General features: G+C 42.8%; 1 protein-coding gene across 1 annotated transcript in view; it reads left to right on the forward strand.

Annotated features, from left to right (window-relative positions):
- SOS2 (SOS Ras/Rho guanine nucleotide exchange factor 2) overlaps window positions 1-18,542 on the forward strand; it is a gene marked incomplete at its 5' end in the record, with an annotated part of 96,605 nt that overhangs the window by 43,458 nt on the left and 34,605 nt on the right. Inside the window, 4 exons of the mRNA XM_089665783.1 lie at window positions 132-230; window positions 7,584-7,711; window positions 14,978-15,633; window positions 17,186-17,267. Of these exons, the coding sequence (XP_089521909.1) occupies window positions 132-230; window positions 7,584-7,711; window positions 14,978-15,633; window positions 17,186-17,267 (965 nt within the window). The remainder of the gene's footprint in view (window positions 1-131; window positions 231-7,583; window positions 7,712-14,977; window positions 15,634-17,185; window positions 17,268-18,542) is intronic.

The raw sequence follows: 18,542 nt of genomic DNA on the forward strand, positions 1-18,542 counted from the left end.
TATGAATGGGCCCTAATCTTTGTGTCAATAGGCCGCGTAGTAAATATATCAACATTGTGCGTAGGTCTTGCTTGTTGGAGCTTCTAAACCGCAGAAGGTCATGTTCTCTAATTGGTGTCTTCTACCCTCAGTCTATATCCGACGGCTTTAAAGAAGCAGTGAGGTACATCCTCCCTCGTCTCATGCTGGTTCCTGTTTACCACTGTTTGCACTATTTTGAATTGTTGGAGGTAAGTCTTCTGTTGAATATTTGGTAATGTTGGAACTACCATTCAAGGCATATTGCTGCCTCTCAAAAGGTTTATCACCGCTACCAAACACAATAAAATCTGCCTTGTAAGTGTAAATGTAATTTGTTAGAAGGGAAGTTACATACAGCAAACTTCAAGATGTACACCCTACTGACCCTGTATGGAGCTTGAGCGTTTTTTCAGCAGGGAATTACATAGTTACATAGTTAGTCTGGCTGAAAAAAGACAAAAGTCCATAAAGTTTAACCATAAAAAAAAAAAAATTATAATCCTACACCCGCAGTTGATTCAGAGGAAAGCAAAAAATCCAGAAAAGCACGATCCAATTTTCTATTGCAGGGAAAAAAATTACTTTCTGATCCCCCAAGAGGCAATCGGATATTCTCTAGATCAACTTTACCTATAAATAGTAACCACTTATATTCTGTGTATCCAAGAAAGAATCCAGGACCTTTTTTTAAAACAATCCACTGAACTGGCCAGAACCAACTCTCCAAGAAACCTTTCTGTGTTTGGAGATTAAATTTATTTTCCTCCAGACGTAAAGAGCCCCCCCCTTGTCCTCTGTGATGACCTCAGGGGGAATAACTCTACACCGAGATCACTATATGAACCACTGATGTGTTTATACATGGAGATCATACCCCCCTTATGTATTATACATGGAGATCATATCCCCCCTTATGTATTATACATGGAGATTATATCCCCCCCTTATGTATTATACATGGAGATCATATCCCCCTTATGTATTCTACATGGAGATCATATCCGGCCTTATGTATTATACATGGAGATCATATCCCCCCTTATGTATTATAAATGGTGATCATATCCCCCCTTATGTATTATACATGGAGATCATATCCCCCTTATGTATTATACATGGAGATCATATCCCCCCCTTATGTATTATACATGGAGATCATATCCCCCTTATGTATTATACATAGAGATCATATCCCCCCTTATGTATTATACATGGAGATCATATCCCCCCTTATGTATTATACATGGAGATCATATCCCCCTTATGTATTATACATGGAGATCATATCCCCCCTTATGTATTATACATGGTGATCATATCCCCCCTTATGTATTATACATGGAGATCATATCCGGCCTTATGTATTATACATGGAGATCATATCCCCCCCTTATGTATTATACATGGAGATCATATCCCCCCTATGTATTATACATGGAGATCATATCCCCCTTATGTATTATACATGGAGATCATATCCGGCCTTATGTATTATACATGGAGATCATATCCCCCCTTATATATTATACATGGAGATCATATCCCCCCTTATGCATTATACATGGAGATCATATCCCTCCTTATGTATTATACATGGAGATCATATCCCCCTTATGTATTCTACATGGTGATCATATCCCCCCTTATGTATTATACCTGGAGATCATATCCCCCCTTATGTGTTATACATGGAGATCATATCCCCCCTTATGTATTATACATGGAGATCATATCCCCCCTTATGTATTATACATGGAGATCATATCCCCCCTTATGTATTATACATGGAGATCATATCCGGCCTTATGTATTATAGATGGAGATCATATCCCCCCTTATGTATTATACATGGAGATCATATCCCCCCTTATGTATTATACATGGTGATCATATCCCCCCTTATGTATTATACATGGTGATCATATCCCCCTTATGTATTATACATGGAGATCATATCCCCCCTTATGTATTATACATGGAGATCATATCCCCCCTTATGTATTATACATGGTGATCATATCCCCCCGTATGTGTTATACATGGAGATCATATCCCTCCTTATGTATTATACATGGAGATCACATCCCCTTATGTATTATACATGGAGATCATATCCCCCCTTATGTATTATACATGGAGATCATATCCCCCTTATGTATTATACATGGAGATCATATCCGGCCTTATGTATTATACATGGAGATCATATCCCCCCTTATATATTATACATGGAGATCATATCCCCCCTTATGCATTATACATGGAGATCATATCCCCCTTATGCATTATACATGGAGATCATATCCCCCCTTATGTATTATACATGGAGATCATATCCCCCCTTATGTATTATACATGGAGATCATATCCGGCCTTATGTATTATACATGGAGATCATATCCCCCTTATGTATTATACATGGTGATCATATCCCCCCTTATGTATTATACATGGTGATCATATCCCCCCTTATGTATTATACATGGAGATCATATCCCCCCTTATGTATTATACATGGAGATCATATCCCCCCTTATGTATTATACATGGAGATCATATCCGGCCTTATGTATTATACATGGAGATCATATCCCCCCTTATGTATTATACATGGTGATCATATCCCCCCTTATGTATTATACATGGTGATCATATCCCCCCTTATGTATTATACATGGAGATCATATCCGGCCTTATGTATTATACATGGAGATCATATCCCCCCTTATGTATTATACATGGAGATCATATCCCCCCTTATGTATTATACATGGTGATCATATCCCCCCTTATGTATTATACATGGAGATCATATCCCCCCTTATGTATTATACATGGAGATCATATCCCCCTTATGTATTCTACATGGAGATCATATCCCCCCTTATGTATTATACATGGAGATCACATCCCCCTTATGTATTATACATGGAGATCATATCCCCCTTATGTGTTATACATGGAGATCATATCCCCCCTTATGTATTATACATGGAGATCATATCCCCCCTTATGTATTATACATGGAGATCATATCCCCCCTTATGTATTATACATGGAGATCATATCCGGCCTTATGTATTATACATGGAGATCATATCCCCCCTTATGTATTATACATGGAGATCATATCCCCCCTTATGTATTATACATGGTGATCATATCCCCCCTTATGTATTATACATGGAGATCATATCCCCCCTTATGTATTATACATGGAGATCATATCCCCCCTTATGTATTATACATGGAGATCATATCCCCCCCTTATGTATTATACATGGAGATCATATCCCCCCTTATGTATTATACATGGAAATCATATCCCCCTTATGTATTATACATGGAGATCATATCCCCCCCTTATGTATTATACATGGAGATCATATCCCCCCCTTATGTATTATACATGGAGATCATATCCCCCCTCATGTATTATACATGGAGATCATATCCCCCCTCATGTATTATACATGGAGATCATATCCCCCCTCATGTATTATACATGGAGATCATATCCCCCCCTTATCTATTATACATGGAGATCATATCCCCTTTAATCTCCTCTTCTCAAGAGAGAATGAATTCAGTTCCTCTAATCTTTCCTCATAGCTGATCTCCTCCATGCCTCTTATCAGTTTGGTTGCCCTTCTCTGTACTTTCTCCAGTTCCCCAATGTTCTTTTTGTGTATTATTGCCTAAAACTGAACTGCATATTCCAGATGAGGTCTTACTAATAATTTTTATTGGGGGAAATGATATCTCTCTCTCTGGAGTCTATACCTCTTTTAATACAAGAGAGGATTTTGCTCGCTTTAGAAGCCGCAGCTTGGCATTGCATGCCATTATTAAGCTTGTGATCTACCAGAACCCCCAGATTCTTTTCCACCATTGATTCCCCCAGTTGTACCCCCCCTAGTATGTATGATGCATGCATATTCTTAGCCCCCAAGTGCAGAATCTTACATTTATCAACAATAAACCTCATTTGCCACATAGTTGCCCAATTAACCACCTCCCGTCCGGCCCATGTATATAAACGGCCAGACGGTGGCAGTGCAGGGTCGGGTGGCTGTTTATAAATGGCTTCCCGCACCCTGCTTGTGCGCGCTCCCCGGGAGCGTGCAGCACCGCAATCCGGTGCCCTCTGGACACAGTGGAACACCGATCATCGGACGGGACCTCTGTGCGAGGACCCGATCATGTGATCATTGATTGGCCAATCAGTGATCACATGCAGAGTAGTAAGCAAGATGTCACTTCTGACATCATTGCTTACTACGTGTGCAATCTGTGAATGATCATAGTGGGCACATGATACAAGGCTATTCACAACAGCCCTGTACCATGTGACAAGCTGTGACCAATCACAGCTCACACAGTAGTTCTCAATGGCTGAAAGAATGGAGCTAGAGAGAAGGAGAAATGATTGCTTTTACAGCCTTTATGGGTGTAAAAGCAATCAGTATAAAAAAAAAAAATCTTCATCACCCCCCACAAGTAGTATAGTGTCACCATGGTGACACTGTACTGCTAGGGTGACAGTATGTACAAATAAATAAATAATAATATGAAAAAATAAAAAAAATAAAAAAAAAATGTTTAAAAATTATATTTTTTGGTTATAAACTAATTTGGGTTATTTTTTTTTTTTTTTTACTAAAAAGATAACGGAATACATTTTGGCCAAGATTTATGATGAAATACTATTTATTTGCAAAATGTTTAAGAAAAACACTTTTTTTCAAAATTTGTGGACTTTTTCATTTACATAGCAAAAAAAATAAAATTCCCAGTGGTGAATAAATACCACCAAAATAAAGCTTTATCTGTCTCAAAAAAATGCTAAAAAAATTCATATGGGTACAGTGTTGCATGACCGCGTAATTTTCATTCAAAGTGTGATAGCGCTGAAAGCTGAAAATTGGCCTGGACTGGAAGGGGCTGAAAGTGTCTGGACCTGAAGTGGTTAAACAGTGCATTGAGGTCGGCTTGTAAATTGGAGACATCATGTAAGAAGTTATTCCACTGCACAGCTTGGTGTCATTTGCAAAGACTGAAATGGAATTTTTAATCCCAGACCCGATATTATTTATAAATATATTAAAAAGTAAGGGTCCCAACACTGAACCTTGGGGTACACCACTGACAACCCTATGCCTGAGCTCCTGCGCTGGACAATGGACTCCACCGTCTCAATATCCCCACATGTATATGAAAAGAATGCAAGCCTTGCTGCCCTCTACGGACCAGGGGAATCCAAAGAGAGCTGTGTATAAAGAGACAAAAAGAGGGCGCACGGGCCTAGTGCATTACCCTAAAAGATGAGATTTATTGATAAAAAAGTATAATAAAAGAGAAATAAAATGGAAAGCATGTCACAGGGAATGCAATGTAGTCCAAAAAAAGCCCTGAAGGTGGTCTGGTGGGGGACCTCTGGATAGCTGATGGTTGACGCGTTTTGAGGTTATACCTCTTCCTCAGATCCCTCAGTATAACCTTGAAACGTGTCAGCCACCAGCTATCCAGAGGTCTACAGTCCCCCACCAGACCACCTTCAGGGTTTTTTTGGACCACATTGCATTCCCTTGCTTTCCATTTTAATTCTCTTGTGAGTATTATACTTTTTTATCAATAAATCTCATCTTTTAAGGTAATGCACTAGGCCCATGCGCCCGCTTTTTGTCTCTTTATACACAAATCATTGACAGTCCGACAGTATCCTCCGTGGTTTGCACATAGTTAGAGATGGAACCTCCTGTTGGCCATGTACATGGGCCCTATGAGTGCTAATTTCTTTCTGTCACATCGCAATGTATTCAATCATTTTGTTGAATGTCAGTTGTATGCACAACACAATACAATATTACCTTTCAAAAGTGTTCTCTGTGTTTTTAACTGTCATGTACCTGTGCAGAATGTCCCTATTTTAGTTGGCACTCCTTCTGGATGTCATACCTGAGCTGGAGTTGGAACCAGAAATAATTTGAGCTCCCATGATTCCCTGCCCTACCATGAGACATGCTTATAGGATGATGGGATAGAGGGGATAGACAGAGACCTAGATGGAGGCAATCGGCTACCAGAGAGCTGATCATTTGTTAGTTGCTCTAATTGCAGGGAAAGGGGGGAAATACCTAATTGATTAGATTTATTGATCTCTCCTCTCCTCCTTGCCAAACTGAACTCCCTTGGCATCAAAGACGCTGCCCTCTCCTGGTTCTCCTCCTACCTTTCCCAACGCTCCTTCAGCGTCACCTACAACACTGCCACCTCCCCCTCCCTCCCCCTCTCTGTCGGGGTCCCCCAAGGCTCTGTCCTCGGGCCCCTCCTCTTCTCCATCTATACCTCCTCCCTTGGCAAACTTATTCACTCCCACGGCTTCAATTACCACCTCTATGCCGACGACACCCAAATCTACCTCTCCACCCCCCACCTCACCCGCTCACTCTCTGCCCGCATCGCCCACCTCCTAAACGACATATCAGACTGGATGTCGCTCCACTTCCTCAAACTTAACCTATCCAAAACCGAGCTCCTGGTCTTTCCCCCACCCCGTGCCCCCCCCCCCCCATCCTCTCCATCACCACTAACAACACCACCATCTCTCCCACCCCACACGCCAAAGTCCTGGGTGTCACCCTGGACTCCGACCTCTCCTTCATACCCCACATCCAACTGCTATCTAGATCTTGCAGGCTCCACCTCCGCAACATCTCCAAGATGCGCACATTCCTCACCCCAGACACCACCAAACAACTCGTACACTCCCTCATCATCTCACGCCTGGACTACTGCAACTCCCTTCTCACCGGCCTACCCAAACGAGCGCTATCCCCACTCCAGTCGATCCTAAACTCAGAGGCCAGACTCATCCACCTCATCAACTGCTCCACATCTGCCTCCCCCCTCTGCCAATCCCTTCACTGGCTCCCGATTGCCCAACGCATCAAGTTCAAACTGCTAACTCTGACCTACAAAGCCATTCACAATGCCGCCCCAAACTACATTACTGACCTGACACCCAGATACTACCCTACCTGTGCCCTCCGCTCCTCACAGGACCTCCTGCTCTCTAGCTCCCTGGTCTCCTTCTCCTACGCCTGATTGCAGGACTTCTCTAGGACTTCCCCCATCCTCTGGAACTCCCTACCCCAATCCATCAGAATGTCACCTACCCTCCTCACCTTCAGGCGCACCCTGAAAACCCTCCTCTTCAGGGAAGCCTACCCCAACCTCTCCTAACACCCGACCTCACCTCACAGCCAACCTCCTTCATTCCACCCACCATTCCATCCCCCACAGCCATCTCCTCCTGTGCCACCCTCCCCTCCCTCCTAGATTGTAAGCTCGAAAGAGCAGGGCCCTCGAACCCCTCGTGTATTGTATTGTTACTGTATTGTCTCATGTTATGTCCCCCCTGCTACTGTACAGCGCTGAGCATACCCTTTGGCGCTATATAAATACTGTATAATAATAATAATAATTTCTACAACTCATTTCAAAACATGGTCTTTAAGGACAGGAGTAAATTGTTCAATTAATCGAGCACTTTCTTTTAGCTGTTACAAGAACGCAGCGAGGACCAGGAGGACAGAGAATGTTTAAAACAAGCCATCACCGCTCAGCTGAATCTCCGATGTAGCATGGAGCGCATCTACAACAAGCACTCCCCACGACGCCGTCCAGGGTAAGACACGGCTTTACGTTTTTATTAGTTTGCCCGCATAGAATTGTAATATCAATTTAAATAGGCCTGAGTCTCTAGAGCAGGGGTGTGAAACTCCATTTCATTGTGGGCCGTATCAACATTATGTTTGCAAGTTGTATCTGCAAGACTAGTCGTCCAGAGCACCCTGACCCCTCCATACATCAGATGTCAAGAGCCCCCCCATCATCAGAATTCAAGAGTTCCCCACCCTCTCTTACATCACAATGCTCCCCTCCTTACTTTGTGCTCCTGACAGAAGGAAGCTGGGGGCAGAGCTGGGAAGCAGAAAGTACAGCACGTGTCAAACACAAGGCCCGCGGGCCATATCTTACCCGCTAGACCATTTCATGTGGCCCTCGCACCTCTCCTGAAGCTGCAGCACCCCCCTCCCCCTTGTCTCCACCCCCACCTTGTCTCAGCAGTTGGCAGCAGAAAGAAGGACAGAACTCCTCCACTAGATCTTGAGCTTCTCCGTAACCGCAGAGAGGCTGCTCCCAACACAGTGCTACCTGAAACTGCACTGTATACGTAGGTATAATTGATCAGGTATGGTTGTCAGGCATGGGTAAGATGATTGGCCATGGGCGAAACGGGGTGAGGGCGGCACATTTTGGCATGTTCGCCCTGGGCATTGGATGACCTTTTCCCAGCACTGCACAGACGAGCAGTCAAGCCTCTCTGCGGCTGTATGGAGAAGCTCAGGATCTGGCGGAGGAATGCTGTCCTCCTCTCTGCTGCCGACTGCTGAGACAAGGTGGAGGCTAGGACGAGTGGGCTGCTGAAGTTGCAGGAGAGGTTTAAAGGCAACATGATATGGCCTGGCAGGTCAAATTTGTCCCACGTACCTTGTGTTTGACACGTGCTCTAGAATGATAATGTATCAGAAGAATGGGCTTTGCTGCTTAAACACTTGTAGTGATTTTTAATATAATTTATTTGTTAACCACTTCCCGACCGGCCGTTGCATATAAACGGCCAGATGGTGGCACTGCAGGGTCGGGTGGCCGTTTATAAACGGCCTCCCCGCACCCTGCTTGTGCGCGCTCCCTGGGAGCACGCAGCACCGCGATCCGGTGCCCTCCGGACACAGTGAAACACCGATCGTCGGACGGGACCTCTGTACGAGGTCCCGATCATGTGATCACTGGTTGACCAATCAGTGATCACATGCAAAGTAGTAAGCAAGATGTCACTTGTGACATCATTGCTTACTACGTGTGAAATCTGTGAATGATCACAGAGGTCACATGGTACAAGGCTATTCACAACAGCCTTGTACCATGTGACAAGCTGTGACCAATCACAGCTCACTCAGTACTTCTCAATGAGTGCAAGAATGCACACAGAGAGAAAGAGAAATGATTGCTTTTACATCCTATATGGGTGTAAAAGCAATCCGTGTAAAAAAAAAAAAAAAAAAAATCTTCATCCCCCCCCACAAGTAGTACAGTGTCACCATGGTGATACTGTACTGCTAGGTTGACAGTATGTAAAAAAAAAAAATAAAAAAAAAAAATAAATAATAATATAAAAAAATAAAATAAAAATGTAAAAAAAAATGTTTAAAAATTATAATTTTAGGTTATAAATTAATTTGGATTTGTTTTTCTACTAAAAAGATAACGGAATAAATTTTGGCAAAGATTTATGATGAAATATTATTTATTTGCAAAATTTTTTTCAACATTTTTTGACTTTTTCATTTACATAGCAAAAAAAATAAAAATCCCAGCGGTGAATAAATACCACCAAAATAAAGCTTTATCTGTCTCAAAAAAATGGTAAAAAATTCAATTGGGTACAGTGTTGCATGACCGTGCAATTGTCATTCAAAGTGTGATAGCGCTGAAAGCTGAAAATTGCCCTGGACAGGAAGGGGGTAAAAGTGTCCGGACTGGAAGTGGTTAAAGTAGTCTTTGCAGTGTTTGGTAAATTTGCACCAATATGACTACTTGCGCTGCGTAGCCATAATGGTGCACAAATGACTAAGTTAAAGCCATGAAAAACATATTGTGACAAAAGAACATCCCTATGTCACCAGGCTGGTTCCATACTTCACGTTCCACAGAGGTCTAGTTGAAGGATTCAGCCACCCAGAGCAAAGGTTCTGGCTTCTCTTCCCTGTGCCTGGCTGTCATGTTACTGCCAATCTTGAGTTGGCATTTACTCTAGCATTGACTGGCTGTGGAAGGATACATTGCACTTCTCAGAAATTGTAAAATTGTCCACGTATGAACTGCCGTTTCTTCATGCCATGGGCAGGATGGGCAGTTTATACAGTTTTTCCTTTTTGAAGTGTACAAGCTACGGCATAGTGGACAAAAGGTAGGGGGCTTAGTGTAATAAAAAAAAAAATAGGTGGGGGGTCATGTGAACAGAACCGTGAAACAGTAAGACACTGAAAAGTTGGTTGACCTTTTATTTTTTTCTTGGGGAGCTCTTCTATGGTGGCAAGGAGCTTACCTAAGGAGAGCTGTGCAATACTGCTGACATAGCGAAGTGTCATAAGATGCTACATTCATTCCTGCAGTTGCCCTGTGCAATAAAAGTCTAACTTGGAGACCAAAAGTGAGTTAAATGGATGTAAATTTTGTATGTGTACTAAAGCCCAGGATATTTTCTTGACAGAGGGCACTTTACCTGTATGGTTCTTGCTAGTCTTCTTTACATTTTACAACTAGCACAGTTGCCCCCCTCACCGTGCTCTTCCTGCATCACAAATTATCCTTGGTCTGGTAGCGCAAAACATTTGGCAAGTTTCCCCGGTCCAGGCTTCGTTCTTCTCCCTTGCCAGTTATAAATATGATATCTTGTGATTGATGTATACTATAATTTGATGTAGCACCAGTTATAGCTGGCAGGGGATTGTTGAATCCAGGAGTTATAGTAGATGCAGAGAATGATATGGGAGGAGGGCTGTAAAGTTCCAAATTCATAAGAGAGAAGAAGCTGATGCGCTTGAGAGTCAGACTCTTGATACTCATGGGATGATGTCATTGACAGTAGAGCTAAAGGCTTTAAGCGCTGTAATTGGGAATACTGCAGCTAGGGCACTCTTCTTTCCAGCTGGAGGAACTCTTTTACACAGGGCATTAGACCAGGCATGTCCAAAGTCTGGCCCGCGGGCCATTTTCGGCCCGGGGGTCGGTTTAATACGGCCCTCCAACAGCCCTCCCTGCTCTGTGTAATGTGGCCCTCCCACGGCCCTCCCTTCTATGGCAGACAGTCTTCTGCTTGAGAGCAGAGGGCAGTGCGCATGCCTGACTGCGGCGCGTTCTCCCTGGTCTGTGTAAATGCGGCTGTCGCACGGCCCTCCCTTCTGTGGCAGACAGTCTTCTGCTTGAGAGCAGTGCGCATGCGTGACTGCGCCGCGCTGGGAGCGACAGAGGGCGGTGACGTCAGGGCCAGGCTTCCAGCGTGAAGTGTGTTTCTCTTCCCCTCCCGGCTGCCGAGCAGAGACTTCAGCTCCAGCTACCTTTTTCACCCTTCACATTAGTGCAGGTAAGTTTTTTTTTTTAATTTATTTTCAATACATTGTGAAAACTCAGCTGTCAGTTGATCTTAATGTTATGAAATGAAAAGTATGTCGTTTGCAATTAACTTGGCATAAAATAATTTATTTGCATTTAATTGTAATGGATCAAAGAATGTTCGGAAAAATGTTCGGCCCTCCACCATGTTCACTTCATCCAATCTGGCCCTCTTTGAAAAAAGTTTGGACACCCCTGCATTAGACAGTTTCATGAAACAACTCCTTTTTGTGGAAAAATATACATGTGGAAGTAGTGACAAAATAGGATGCGTAGGTGGTTGTTACTCCTTCCAAGCATGCCATAGCTGATCATATTTAAATAAGGGTGTCAAAAAAGAAAAATGATCTTCCTTAAACCAAGAAGAGTTTTTTTTTTCATTTACAAAGTGCTTATTATAACAGGTGTAAATAAGAGACAAAAAGGGAATGGGCCGATAAGTCCACAATTACAAAGGCAGATGGAGGGGGAACAACAATAACCGCCAGTTTAACCGTTACATCAGGACATTCTTGCGTAATAGTACACAATAGGGCTCAAGTACACGGGATCTGCACGTGCATGATCGGAGGGGAGAGGGTGGTCCAGGTTCTCTGTACAATCCAACAAAGGAGGGGGCCTATGAAGGGCCACAACCAAAAAAAGAGATTAAAAAAGGAGAGAAGCTTTTCTTTATGTGCTTTGTGTGTCAGCTATAGGGACATAACAATACTAAAATTCCTCAGCACCATCTTCAGCTAGTCGGCACAAAAAGCTTTCTTAATTTCTTTTAACATTAAGGTTAAAAAGGTTTGGATTGCATCAGAGTGGATTTGATTTAAATCAAACTGATTTAAATCATGATTTAAATCCCTAGTCAGTAAGGCTTGATGTAAATCCTAGTTTTCTACATAAAGACTAATTCTTGCTGGTATAACTTTAATATGCAAGTAGATGAAGATTTTTAGAATAACAACTTTTCATATTAGTTTTTTTATCCCCAGTTTAATAGGTTAATCATTCATATTTGGACAACTTTTCTGTTGTACTTAGGAAGGAGAAAAATAATCATTACCTTAATAATAACAATTTAAATAGATTTATTCAACTGAAACAATAACATTCCAGCATATGTGATTTGCTTAAACATCCATGTTTGGTAACTAATTCGGCTAAACAAAATCTATATATTTTAAGAAACTTAGACTGTCAGCCCCTCCTCCTCACACTTAGTTTCACTTTCTTCTTGTGCAGATCTATTCCACTCCAAACAATCAGAAAAATATTGTTTCTATTCTATTCACTGAACTTCTTGAAACTTAGCAGTGAAGGGGTTGATTCTGTATTCATAGGTTTGTAGAAGTTAGGATGAAGGTCTTTTTCTTAACTCTGTTCATGTTATAACATTTTTGCTGTGAAGAAGAGGCATGTGATCTCCGCTGAGTCAAATTCAGTTTTGAGAACTGCAAAGTAAACCGAACATCTGTGATAATATCTTGTAGGCAGAGAAACTGCCCAATAATCTTACAAACACCTCTGGAAGAGCGTGACATTGTGAATGGATTCATGGAATTTATTTACCAAAAAAATTAAACATATACAGCCTTATTCTACATAATTAAAAAAATAATCTTTATTTCATGATGGAATAACCTTTGGATGGTAATATATTTTCCTCAAAAAGCATTTTATTTAAACAAATCCGATTTAAATAAAAAAAATCCGATTTTTTTAATTTTTTTTAAAAAATCATTGATTTTTATCCACCCTGGGTTGCATTCATTTGCAAATCCACACTGCCACAGTGTGGTCCCTGACTCTAAACTTTCAACTTGGAACATATATATAGTAATGAATAATTTGAAAGCAGGTATGCCTTGAAGCCACATGCCACATCGATACGTACAGCAACACCTCAGGAATCTAGAATTGTTCAAGTTATAGGGGCAGACACAGACCAGTGCACTGTGATTGAGGTTACATAGTAGAAATCACTGCCCTCCTCCCTTTTGGTTGCTGATCCTTGCTTTCCCCATATGCTCCTGCTGAAGTCAGGCGACCCATTCCCCCATGATGCAGCAGGAAGATGTTGTCATTTGGGGGTTTGGAGAGGGGCCTTAGCCCTGGTTAAGCTTTGACTTGGAGCTTACGCAGGGCTTTGTCTGTACTTTGATCAAAGTACAGACTTACTTTAAAGTAAAGCAGGCGGAGGCATTAAAATATTCTGGATGCCTAATTTAGGTTTGCTAATTTGCATATTAGAAGCTGAGATGAAAATTAATAATTATCTATTTAGATATTTAAAGCGGTTGTAAAGGTAATTTTTTTTATAAATAACAAACATGTCTTTACCTACCTATTCTGTGCAATGGAATTGCACAGAGCTGCCCCGAACCTCCTCTTCTCGGGTCCCCTGCCTGCACTCCTGGCTCCTCTCCTCTGTCCAATGCCCCCATAGGAAGCCACTTCCCATGGGTGCACTCGTGCGTGCTTTCTCTTGATCCCCACTGCTGCGTTCATTAACCTCCCTAGCGGTCTGATTATGTCCATATTTCTGTGCTCAAAGTGGTAAATTTTTTTGCATGGAAATATGTATTTTTTTTATTGTAGGCCTGTAATTTTTAGGAATAACTCACTAAAAATCTGTCCAAACAACAGTCTAGTAAACATCCCGGGTATTTAAAATTTGAAACACGAAATCATAAATTATAATTTAGTAAATAATCATAAAAAATATAATAAATTTAATTCAATAATATAATCAAACCAAAAACACTGAAATGTGAAATAGAGCGCCAAGTTCACACATCGCTGAGCAAAGTCACAGAATCGTTTTCAGTGTCTGATGACGAATTTCCCCCACGAATCATTATCACTCAATTCTGCAAGTGGTTCTGATTTACTATCGCTGTTCTCTAGCCGGTCTAAAATCGATTTTGACCTAAAGGGACGCTTTTTGGACGCCATGGACGTTTCTCAGTTTCCAGGGGGAAAGAACGGTAAAAATGCAGGCAGGGCGCCGGACAAAGCACTCGGGACAAAATGTATGTGAAATGGTTTGATACAGGAATGTTATACTATGTGATTTTAGTGTATTTAGTGAATGTCACTTTTTGTCATTTTCAAATTTCCCGCCAGTTCCGTCCCCCGTACGTCCCGACGTCGCAGGGGACGGAACCCAGATGACAGATGCCGGCATCGGCCGGAGGACATTACAGGGGACACTGCAGGAAAGACATCGCAGGAGCGCAGGACAAGGTAAGAGAAGAACAGATCCCGGAGCAGCGCTGCATGGTAAGCCCAAGTGTAGTTTGGGGTTACCGCTTTTGGTACTGAAAATTTACCCCGAGCTACACTTGGGAATACTGCCAGGGAGGTTACCACAGATGGTAGAACTCGGCCAAGTTCCCTCGTCACTGCCCTTGATTGACATCAGCGGCAGCCAATGGCTCCCAGTGCCCCGGCAAAGTGAAGGGAGAGAAGAGCTGTAGACGTGCACAGCTCTGGATCTAAGGAGGGCTCCGGTAAGTAAAAGAGGGGTGAGGGGGGTTACTGATGCCTGAACATTTTTTACTAGGGAATGCATTAAGGTAGAAATGGTTAGGCTTTATAACCACTTTAAATTACCATGTCATTGGCAACAATAAACGGTTTGGTTCAGTTCTTCTGGTAGGTCTGACATGCATTTGCACCTTAGGTACCCTTTGAGACTTAGCCACTACTGTTTGTTTTTCAGAGAACCTATTTGGCGTCTTTACAACCGTCAAATGCGCAGCAAGCACCTGGCTATCAAGAAGATGAACGAGATCCAGAAAAACATTGATGGCTGGGAAGGGAAAGATATTGGGCAGTGCTGTAACGAGTTTATCATGGAGGGTTCCTTGACAAGAGTCGGGGCCAAACACGAGAGACACATTTTTCTGTTTGACGGACTGATGATCAGCTGCAAGATGAACCACGGCCAGTCTCGCATCCCCGGTTACAACACAGCCGAGTACCGCCTGAAGGAGAAGTTCATCATGAGGAAGGTGCAGGTTGTAGATCGGGAAGATACAGGCGAGTATAAACACGCCTTTGAGTTACTCTCTAAAGATGAGAACTGCATTATTTTTGCTGCCAAGACGGCAGAGGAAAAAAACAACTGGATGGCGGCTTTGATTACTCTGCAGTACCGCAGCACCTTGGACCGGATGTTGGACTCTGTGCTGATCCAGGAAGAGAACGAGCAGCCACTGCGTTTACCAAGTCCTGATGTCTATCGCTTTGTGGAGACGGATTCGGAAGAGAACATTGTGTTTGAGGACAATGTGCAAAGTAGAGGCGGAATTCCCATCATAAAGGGAGGGACTGTGGTGAAACTCATTGAAAGACTGACATATCATATGTATGCAGGTGGGTGTATGTCAGGTTGGAAGCTTTAAGTGGATCTTCAACCTCAGGAAATACTTCCCTCCTCTCTGTTCTTCTTCTGCTCCAATGCCAGAATAGGGCTGTCTTTTTTTTTTTTCTTTGTTTTGTTTGTGAAAAAAAAAAAAAAAAAGGCCAGCCCCGCCTCCACCCACATCACATATCCCCATGTCCATGTCACATATCCCAAGAGGCAAGGAGGAAGACAACGTGCCTATTCGGCATCATCAGGAGGAACGCTGGCAGAACCAGGAAGAGCCTGCGTGCCTCTTGATAATGCCACAATGAACATGGCAGCACAGGACTGGGAGGTGGCAGAGAAAAAAAAGAGGATCTCAGCATGACAACGCTGGATCCTCCGGGTGGGTTATTACCAGAAATGTCCTACTTGTACCACTCAGTTAGTGTGTGGGGGTTGGTAAGCCTGAAGATCCAAATGTAAGTGTAGCGCTGCACTTACATTTGAATCGATTACTGTGGGTTTGTTACCTTGCCTTTTGTGCTAGCAGCTACCATATTATCTGCACTCGCCTTATATCTTGTGTTATATGCCCGATGATCCGCGTAAATATACACTTTATAACCAAAGGTTTGTGGACAACCTGACAATCGCCTATATAAGATTGTTGGAAATCCTGATGCAAAATGATTGCCACTAAAAATTGATCTTTCCATGAAAAACAGATTGCCAAACCCTGTAACCCCCCCCCCCCCCCAACTATAAGGTGTGTTTATACACGCCCATATCCTCTCGATCTACACCCCCGATGAAAGGGATCATTTTTTTATTTGCCCAGAGCTTGGCTTTAAAAATATTGAATTGGTTAAAAAAAAAAAAAGATTAAAAATACTCACCTTGCACCCCAGTCCTGGCATCTGGGAGGATCTGGTGACATCACTGTGCCTTACTTCTGCTTCCTGGGATTGCTGGGCACTTGATATTCCTGAAGAATGCATCCCATCCCTCTAGAGGAGTGCAATTCTCTCAGGATATCCTTGTGCATGGAAAGTCCATTTTATTATGGAATTGCATCTCCCCTTTGACCCATGAAAGTGCACTGCCAATGTTAGACTGACAGCATTGTGCAAAGCTGTAGAATCCTGATTGGCACAATGCTTATCTAGATTTGTAATCCGGGTAACACGGCCAGTTCCTCAACCTTAACAGCAGGGAAGGCGATGGTTTTAGGAATAACTAAATAACTGGTGAATCAGCAGATAAATGAAGTAGACACTCTGCTTTCACCTCTTGTCAGAATGTTGCTATCAGCAAATTTGAGTGCTGTAATTACAGAAGGCTAACATCAATACAAACTGCAGGTGGATTTTTAATGTGACAGCAGCTGTGGGGGAGAGGATCCCCTAGCTGCTGTCACAGGGGAAAGGGGGCAGGAGCTGGAACATGTTGAAGTTAAACCCTAAGTGTAATGTGTAACATGTTTTAAAGGTGAACTTAGCCTTTTTACAGAATGTTCTGCTAGTTGTCTTACTGTGGACCTCCTATGATATGACTTTTTTCCTGTTCTCTCCTCCACAGATCCTAACTTCGTTCGAACTTTTCTAACAACATATCGCTCTTTTTGTAAGCCGCAGGAGTTACTAAGTCTGCTCATTGAAAGGCAAGTACATACATTGTATACATTGGTTTTAAATGAAGTCATCCTGTGTTTCTACTGTCTTGGAAATTCGCTTTTACGAATTTCTCCTTACCGTGAGTACTCGCAGTTGGATGCACAGCAATCCCCCATAAAGCTGTGCAAATCTCGCTTACCGCGACTGCAGCTAAACTCCACGATTCCTGCGCCTCCAACTGGGTTAGCTATCTCGAGATGTGGGGAAATGGAGCTCCAGTTACCTAGGAATGATCACGCGACACTCTCAGGTTGCTGTTGGAATTCACATAGAGCGCATTTTCATTCTCAGCCTCTGGTTTTATTACAAACACACACGCCCCCCCCCCCACGCAGGGGGGGGGGGTCAGGTCAATCCCCTCCCACAGAACAATGCAATGGGGAGTGTCTATACACAGAATGTACATCCTGATTGGAGCATAGCCTTTCCTTTTATCTATACTGGAAACCAGTTCTCCCCTCCCCCTTTCCCATGGTGAGCTCTCTGAGGAGAGTAAATTTCCCCCTAGCTTATCAGCTTCTAGCAGTATGTCCATTCTCTGTACAAGCATCCCCTAGATTAAACAGTGTCAGTCTGTATCTGAATGGGCCCGATACGATCTTTATTAAAACACATCCATCCAGATACAGTTCAGGTCGGTAATGGCTTGTAAGATATACATGAGCCTACACACGGAGTTCGCACTGCTTGGTGCCTTGCGGTACGAAGTCCATGTGGTACTATGCTGCTGATATATGGATACAGGCCCGCGGCCTACCGCCGGCGGCATTCGCATCGAATGCCGTGGTGGTATAGACGCCGGTCTATAAGTGCAGATCTGCCATCTCATCCATTACCGAGCTGAGTACTGTAATACATACATTGTACATGCGCATGGCCCAATTGCAGCCTTCAGAGCTTTAATGAAGCCACACGAGAGACATATGAATAACACTCATATATGACACATTTAAAGTTCAACCTGTAAATACAAAATTTCCATGACACTACCTAGCACTTTCCAAAGGGAATGTGTTGCATTTACCATTTTGAATCCTACTCTCTTGCCTTATTCTAGTGTCAGGGCAGCAATGCCATTTACCGTGAAGCTAAAAAAACATTTTGTTGTCATGGTCTTTGGCTAGGGATAGAAATATAGTTATTGGCCTTTACATTTTATTTCTCCTATGGAGAGGCCATGCACTTCTGGGACACATAATAAAGGGCCTCTCTATAGGAATGCGTGGAGATTTTTCAACTATGCAGCGGGCCCCACAGCCAAG

The sequence above is a fragment of the Staurois parvus genome, unplaced genomic scaffold, assembly GCF_062004578.1.
Source record: "Staurois parvus isolate SC_StPar_1 unplaced genomic scaffold, SC_StPar_1.0 ptg002347l, whole genome shotgun sequence".
Lineage (NCBI taxonomy): Eukaryota > Metazoa > Chordata > Amphibia > Anura > Ranidae > Staurois > Staurois parvus.